This window comes from Notothenia coriiceps, unplaced genomic scaffold, assembly GCF_000735185.1.
Source record: "Notothenia coriiceps isolate Sejong01 unplaced genomic scaffold, NC01 NC01_scaffold00026095, whole genome shotgun sequence".
NCBI classification, from domain to species: Eukaryota; Metazoa; Chordata; class Actinopteri; order Perciformes; family Nototheniidae; genus Notothenia; species Notothenia coriiceps.
The window spans coordinates 185,691-193,893 of record NW_011358796.1 but is presented as its reverse complement, the minus strand read 5'-3'; the positions used below and the strand labels follow the sequence as shown (position 1 = coordinate 193,893).

Here is an 8,203-nt window from a genome sequence, read left to right as displayed (position 1 = left end):
GGTCCCCTCTGGACGGAGGAGAGAGGTATGGGGCCCGCTGCAGGGCCGGTGTACGACCCAGTGATCCCTATCTCGACGCCACGGCGTTGGCTATCGAATGGGCGGGGATCCTCCTAGAACTTCCGGAGATTATATCTAAGGCGGCCGCCTGGAGAAATCTCCTCGTTCCCTAGCTCAGGAAGAGCTCACCGCCGGATGATATGTCGCGGCGGTGTTCTCCGGGTGTCACAGGGTTAGGAGTGACCCGATCTGGCACCGCTTCCGGCCCATAAGGAAGTACCAAAGGGCCTATCCCCTCGTGTGCCTTGGCAGTCTCAGTGGAGCAATCAGGGCTCCGATAGGGACATACGTGCCGCTCACGAGAGTGGAGGGATTCACAGATGTGGATTTTCCGACCGTGCCTCCTCTAGAGCCGAACCTCACAGCGTTCTTTGGTGCTAAGCAGGCCAGCACGGTTACCGGACGGCAACCCCTGTTGGCTGCCCCCAAAGATCGGTTTGTCACCCGACAGACTGACCGCATGCACCAGTGTGCGTTTCAGGCGTCAGCGGCGGCGAACAACATAGCGTTGCTCTCAAAACTCCATGGTGGAAATGTCCTAACAGTCAAAGACTATGTCCTCAGTGGAGGCTGAGGAGATAGGTAAGGCGGCTAGTACTGCACTTACCCTGTGCGCAGCAGTCGCAGTCTCGCAGGCGCGGATTGCGACGTGGGCGACACAGGTTCACCGGTATCTCTGGCTACAGCAGGGGAATATACCGGAGGGTGCAGGAAAGGATCTGCTGGAGGCTCCAGTCAGTCCGGACGGACTGTTTGGGCCACAGTTCCACACCATGGTGGAGTCTATGAAGTCTGCCGCGGAGCAGGCAGACGACATAAGGCGTCACGCTAGCTGGCCTCAGGACAAACGTCCTCAGCAACAGCAGCGACAGCAACGACAGCACCCGCAGCCCCAGCAACAGTCTCAGCGAGGGCAGCGCGGGCAACGGCGAGATCAGCAGGGGCTCTGTCCCAGGTCTCCGCTCCTCCGCCACAGAGACAGGATCTGCAGGCGTCGAGTCGGAGGGGAACGAAGAACCCCCGCTCCTGGTCTGCTCCTCCGAGAGAACCTCAGAGGAAACAGAACCGAAGATAACTCTTTGGGGCGGTTATGTGGGAAGAGAGGATTATTAATAAAAATGATTCAAATCTCAACAGTGTGTCTGTAGCAACTGTGTCTCACATATCCCCCACACTAGTCAGGCCGGCTGCCATTAATCTATCGGTTAAAAGGCAGCAGGACTTATTGCATATTCCATCTGTTTTTTAATTTTCGGGTAATAGACAGAGGGACTCGCCGTTTGAGCCGGCTGTTTCTAATCTGTCGGTTAGAAAACAGCAAGGCTCGCTGTATAAGCCTGCGGTATTTAACCAGTCGGTTAATAGACAGCAGGGCTTGACATTTAAATCGGCTGCTTCTATCCTTTCGGGTAACAAGCAGCGCGGTTTTTTCTCTGTTCCAGTTGTGCCTACACACAGTCGTATTAAGCCTAGCGCGGCTATTACGCACGAGGTGAATAGCACTGCACACACCTCCACGAGTTGGAGCGTGAACACGCCTAAGGGTCCTGTTGATGAGTCTTCTCCTAAACAGAGACAGGTTGAGAGCCGGTGTGTGATGCAGCGTGTGGAGACCCCTTCAAAGCCCTTTAGGGCGGGGCCCCCCTTGGGTTGCTTCACGGTTAACGGCGGCAAGGGCTCTGGCATGGCTTGTCACCATGACTACCAAAGCACAACAAAAACAGGTACGCCAGCTCTCAGAGCGGTGCTCAGAGTGGAGGCGGCTATGTTTAATGGACGGATGGATGAGCAGGCTGATCAGCAGAGGGTACTCTCTGCAATTTGCCTTCCCCCCCCGCAGTTCGAGGGGATTCAGGAAACGCTCCTGTCATCCCAAGAACAGTGTCTTGCGCTCCAGTCAGAGCTGCGGAGACTCCTGTTAAAGAAAGCAATTTCCAGGGTTCCTCAGGGGAAAGAAAATTGAAGGTTTTTCTCCCGTTATTTTCTTATCCCGAAAAAGACCGGGGGGATGAGACCCATCCTAGATCTGTCAGCATTCAACAGGGTGATAATGAAAAGACCGTTTCATATGCTGACAATCAAACAGGTAATGGAGTGTGTTCACCAGGGAGATTGGTGCACCTCCATAGACCTGAAGGATGCTTACTTCCACATAACCATCATCCCAAAACACAGGGAATTCCTGCGTTTTTCATTCCAGGGAATAGCGTACCAGTTCAATCGACTGCCGTTCGGATATTCTCTGGCTCCACGCACTTTTCATAGTGTGTGGAGACGGCGCTGGAGCCGCTACGCAGAAGAGGGATGAGAGTGTTATTTTATCTGGACGACCTGCTATTGCTGGCCCGCTCCAGAGAGGAAGCTGCTTTACAGACGGTACAACTTGTATCTCACCTGTCAAGCCTGGGTTTCATAATCAATTGGGAGAAGAGCTGTCCTCTTCCCTCCCAGATTATCATATATCTGGGGGTGGAATTCAACTCAGCCCGCATGAGAGCACGACTCTCACAGCGGAGAGTGGAGGATCTGACAGCTCTCCTCGGGCGCGTCACACCCGGCAGGGTGGTGACAGCCCTCTCCGTGATGCAGCTGTTGGGCATGATGTCAGCTGGTCAAGTGGTGATTCCCCTGGGTCTCCTTCACATGAGGAGACTTCAGAGGTGGTTTATTCGCCTGCGCATCGACCCCGTGCATCAGAAGAGACGCATGGTGTACATTCCTCTGTCCGTAGGTTTAGATCTGACCTACTGGAAAAATCCCCACGTCCTGTCAGTGGGGGTTCCCCTTGGCAGAGTGACGTCACACACCTCGGTGTTTACAGACGCATCGCTCTCAGGGTGGGGAGGAACATGCATGTCGCAGGCAGTGGGGGGACAGTGGCCGCCTCACATGTCCCTTCATATAAACGCGCTGGAATTACTCGCCATATGGAGAGTAATCCGGCACTTCGCCCCGTTGCTGTGGAATCATCATGTGTTGATTCGAACGGACAACAAGGCAGCGGCAGCATACATAAATCGTCAGGGAGGTGTACGATCAGCGCAGCTGCTGGACACAGCCAGGAGGCTGTTGTGCTGGGCGCGCACACACGTACTCTCTGTCAGAGCAGTATATATTCCCGGCGAGCTGAACAGAGGGGCAGACCTCATGTCCAGAGGAGGTCCTCGACAAGGGAACTGGAGCCTCCACCCCGAGCTGGTCTCCCAGGTATGGAGCAGGTTCGGAAGAGCGGAAGTGGATCTGTTCGCTGCACGCGGGAACGCGCAATGTGCTCTCTGGTTCTCCCTGAGAAGGCAGGATCACCCCCCTCTGGGGGTGGACGCGTTCGCGCACAGACCTTGGCCCAGGGTGTTACTGTACGCTTTCCCACCAGTCCCTCTGATCCCTCGGTTCCTGGACCGAGTGCAGGAGGAGCGACTGATAGCGGTCTTAATAGCCCCGGAGCGCACGGGAGCGTCCTGGTTCCCTGCATACAGCATCTCCTGTCAGGGAACCGTGGGAAATTCCGTGGCGGGGGGATGCTCTCTCCAGGTGGAGGGAGCGATCAGCGGTCATCCAGTGTTAGGCCAACGTTTGTGGGCATGGCCCCTGAGCGGGAACACTTAGAGAGGCTTGGCCTCTCTAAAGATGTTGTGAGTACTATTCAGGGATCTAGGGCCGCGTCCACCAGGGCAGTCTTACACAGCCAAATGGACAGCGTTCCAGCGTTGGTGTGTAGGGAAAGGCTTGGACCCCCGTTACGTGTCCCCTGCCTCACATGCTGTCATTCCTCCAGCTGTTGCTGGACAGGAATTTGGCCTATAGCACGATAAAAACATATGCTGCTGCCATTTCTTCATGCCACGTAGGTTTTGAGATCAGCACGGTGTTTAGTCACCCTCTGACAAAACGTTTCCTACGAGGAGTACAGAGACACAGTCAGACCGGTGTCACGCGCTTTAGCGCCTCAATGGGATTTGGCTTTAGTGCTGCGCGCACTGGGTAAAGCTCCTTTTGAACCATTAGATCAGGTTCCCCTGAAGTTTTTGTCAGTCAAAGTAGCTCTGCTCTTAGCTCTGACATCAGCTAAAAGGGTGAGTGACTTGTCTGCTCTCTCGGTGGCTCCGTCGTGTCTCCAGATCCAAGGAGATGGCAGCTCAGCTGTATTACGCCCGAACCCGGCGTTTATGCCAAAGGTGATAACAAGCTCTTTTAGATCAAGAGTGATAACCTTGAAGGCTTCTTTCCCCTCCTCACATATCGGAGGAAGAAGCCACTTTTCATCTCCTCTGTCCCGTGCGCGCGCTGGCAGGCTATATTGCACGCACGGCTGCTTTACGCAAATCCCAGCGTCTGTTTGTACATTAATAGAGAGCGCTCATTAGGGCAGCCTCTATCTACACAGCGCCTGTCACACTGGCTATTGTGAGGCGGTGTCACAGGCGTAATGTCTCCTCTGGGTTGGATCCCCCGGAGAACATTAAAGCGCACAGCACCAGGGGAAGTTTCTCTACGGCGTTGCACGGAGAATGACAGTGGAGACATGCACGGCTGCATCTTGTTCACCTCTGTCTTTTATTCGTTTTATTTGATGTCTCCCATTCCTCTCTGACACATTCAGTGCTTGAATAATAGCCTGTCAGAATGAGTAATGTCGGGGTTTTTTAATTGCGTGCCCTCTCTGCCGGTAGGCACTTAGAGAGCTGCCTTTTCCCCCTCTCTTGATCGTTTTTATTAAAGGAGACTCGGTTCTCCTATCTCTTATAAACGAACAGGTAGCATAAGTAAGCCTACCCTCGTTCCCTTAATGGAGAATAATTCATTTTTTAAATGCTTATATTCCCTGGGAATGTGATGCTCCATTTTACGCAGGACGAAATGGACCATGGGTTAATTAACTGAGTAGGTGTGTTTTGTGCTTCTTGGTACGGACGAGAACCCAGTGGGGCGTAGAACTAACACATCCTGCTTCCGCCCTTAATCCAAATAGCGATAGCCCTTAGGAGGGCGAAGCCTTATACGATATAGAACTGGGGTTACAGTAATGTAAAACCCAGCTCTTCTATGAGTATAGGCGCAAGCCCTGTAAGGGTCGGGCCCCACTGGCTCCGGCGCAATAGCTGAAGAAAAGCTGTTTGTGTGGGAAGTAGATCGTAGTAGGCCTAACTTCCTATTTATACGGAAAGTGGGCCCGGAGGTGGGGCCCACGTCATAGGTGGGCGTGGATTAAACTCTGTCAGTGCTGCACACGTGCGAGAGCATTACCCAATAGCGATAGGCCTTTAGAGGCTGCGGCTATACTCATAGAAGCTTGGGTTACATTACGTTAACCCCAGCTTTTCTGTGTCCTGAATTTCATGGGGAGCATCATTCGACCATTTTGGCAGTCAGGTAGCAGCCACGTGATTTTTGCCTGATGGGAACTTGGGTCCCCCTCGCAGTCGGGTGCAGCGGATGCTGTTTGGCTGATGCAGATCTGGATTGCACTGCTGGGGTGTACGGTTTAACACTGTCCTTGATGTAGAAGCAAGACCATTAACAGTCGCAGCATGGTACCCAGAGTACAATACCAGTGCTTGAAGTGTATTCTTGGGCTGTTTACTGTGGAAGCAGTGAAGGTAGTGAAGAGCGGCGTGCTGTGGGAATGTTCTGGCATGTTGAACACCTGCGAGCCGCTGCATTTTGACTCTTTAGTGTATTGTAGGGCTTAAGTGTGTTTAAATGTGTTTTGTCATCTATTTTATTGGCGATGGACCATGCATTCAGACGTGACAGTCGCTTGTGAAATAAGCTTTCCAGTGCCTCTGTGTTGCTGAGCAGAAAACTTTACAGATCTTCTTTCTCCCATACTAGCTGCTGAGTCGTAGCCATTGTCATCCGACTCTCAATGTCGCTGTTGTAATAGAAAGATCATGGCATTCCAAAGCTGTTACACCGCTGTTAACGATGTACAGCCTGTTTCGTGTTGGCATCTGAGGAATGCCACCTCCGCACTGAGGGACACTCTGGAGCATTTCAACGATCCTCTGTCATTTCACCGTCGATCTGTATAGTGAGAATCACAACTGCACATGGGCTGACAATGTTAAACAAACCCATGTCCTATTGCATATCTCTTTACATTTGTACAATGCTGCATTATTTATAACACTCAGAATAATAGTGTTAGAATCGATCTGTAACTGTAAGGATTTTATTACGTATATCTTTCTGGGGCAACTGACATGTGCTTTTTCCCTCGATTAATGTTTTTATATAGTGAGACTCGTCTATCAATTAGTAAATAGACAGATAAATTAATGGCTATCTCGTCCCGACTGATGAATATTGATTAATTAAATGGTGTATTTCCCTGGGAATGTGTTACGTTCATTTTACACGGACGCGAATTGACACGCTGGCTATTTCAGATGTGTTCTATTGCTTATGGTAAGGAACGAAGCACTGTGTTGTAGAACATCCTGTGACGATTACCAATAGCGATTCACAGCTGTTAGACGATCTTATGCTAGATATATGAACTGCGGTTACGCACTCCATACCAATGCTTTTTGTGTGATGACGTGTTGCGCTTCTTGGTCGGGTCCACTTCAGGCTGTCCCATGATTGTGCTGAAGAAAACTCTCTGTCTCCAGGGAGTAGATATAGCGCTACCTCCTAACGTCATACGGAACGTACCCAGATGTCGTTGTTTATGTTCGTGTTACTACGTCCAGTATCCTAGATATACAGTACTGCACACGTGTTGGCCATCGTATTCGCCTTGAGCGAAAGATTTAGATGAACTGCGCCTCTCATAGAAGGAGTAACAGTCCGTAAACTACCCTTCATGAATCGACAATGAGGCGTAGTTACTACTCTACAGACCAATGATTATTCACTTAACCTGAAAGATATTCTCAAAGCCAGCATTAGGTTTTTTCCGTTCGTAACTCAGCCAACCTTGNGTTCACGGATGTGGGGTTTCCGACCGTGCCTCCTCTAGAGCCGAACCTCACGGCGTTCTTTGGGGCTAAGCAGGCCAGCACGGTTACCGGACGGCAACCTATGTTGGCTGCCCCAAAAGATCGGTTTGTCGCCCGGCAGACCGACCGCATACACCAGTGTGCATTCCAGGAGCAGTCGAAGACCATGTCCTCAGTGGAGGCTGAGGAGTATAGGTAAAGCGGCTAGTACTGCACTTACCCTGTGCGCGTCAGTCGCAGTCTCGCAGGCGCGGATTGCGTTGTGGGGCGACGCAGGCCCACCGGTACCTCTGGTTACAGCAGGGGGCTATTCCGGAAGGTGCAGGAAAGGATTTACTAGAGGCTCCAATCAGTCCGGACGGACTGTTCGGTCCCCAGTTTCACACCATGGTGGAGGCTATGAAGTCTGCGGCAGAACAGGCAGACGACATAAGGCGTCACGCTAGCTGGCTTCAGGACAAACATCCTCAGCGGCAGCAGCGACAGCAACGACAGCACTCCGCAGCACCCGCAACAGTCTCAGCGGGGGCATCGCGGGCAGCGGCGAGATCAGCAACGGCGTCAGTATCGCCCTTCGGCAGCTGCAGGGGCTCCGTCCCAGGTCTCCGCTCCTCCGCCACAGAGAAGGGATCTGCAGGCGACGAGTCAGAGGGGAACGAAGAACCCCCGCTCCTGGTCTGCTCCTCCGAGAGAGCCTCCGAGGAAGCAGAACCGAAGATGACTCTTTGGGGGGGTTATGTTTGAAGAGAGAATTATGAATAAAAACGATTCAAATTCCAACAGTGTGTCTGTAGCAACTGTGTCTCACATATCCCCCACACTAGTCAGGCCGGCTGCCATTAATCTATCGGTTAATAGGCAGCAGGACTTGTTGCATAATCCTTCTGTTTTGAATTTATCGGTTAACAAACAGAGGGGCTCGCCGTTTGAGCCGGCTGTTTCTAATCTGTCGGTTAGCAAGCAGCAAGGCTCGCTGTATAAGCCTGCGGTATTTAACCAGTCGGTTAACAGACAGCAGGGCTTGACATTTAAATCGGCTACTTCTATCCTGTCGGGTAGCAAGCAGCGCGGTTTTTCCTCTGTCCCAGTTGTGCCTACACATAGTCGTAATAAACCTAGCGCGTTTATTACGCACAAGGTGAATAGCACTGCACACACCTCCGCGAGTTGGAGCGTGAACACGCCTCAGGGTCCTGTTT

The 8,203-nt window shown here is 52.0% G+C and overlaps 1 protein-coding gene across 1 annotated transcript in view; it reads left to right on the top strand.

Annotated features, from left to right (window-relative positions):
• Positions 1 to 7,748, top strand: part of LOC104956492 (uncharacterized) — an 8,181-nt gene extending 433 nt beyond the window's left edge. The window contains exons 2-4 of the mRNA XM_010783972.1: positions 1,853 to 3,631; positions 7,025 to 7,199; positions 7,253 to 7,748. Of these exons, the coding sequence (XP_010782274.1) occupies positions 2,365 to 3,631; positions 7,025 to 7,199; positions 7,253 to 7,748 (1,938 nt within the window). The 5' untranslated portion in view covers positions 1,853 to 2,364. The remainder of the gene's footprint in view (positions 1 to 1,852; positions 3,632 to 7,024; positions 7,200 to 7,252) is intronic.
• Positions 7,749 to 8,203: the final 455 nt, after the last annotated feature.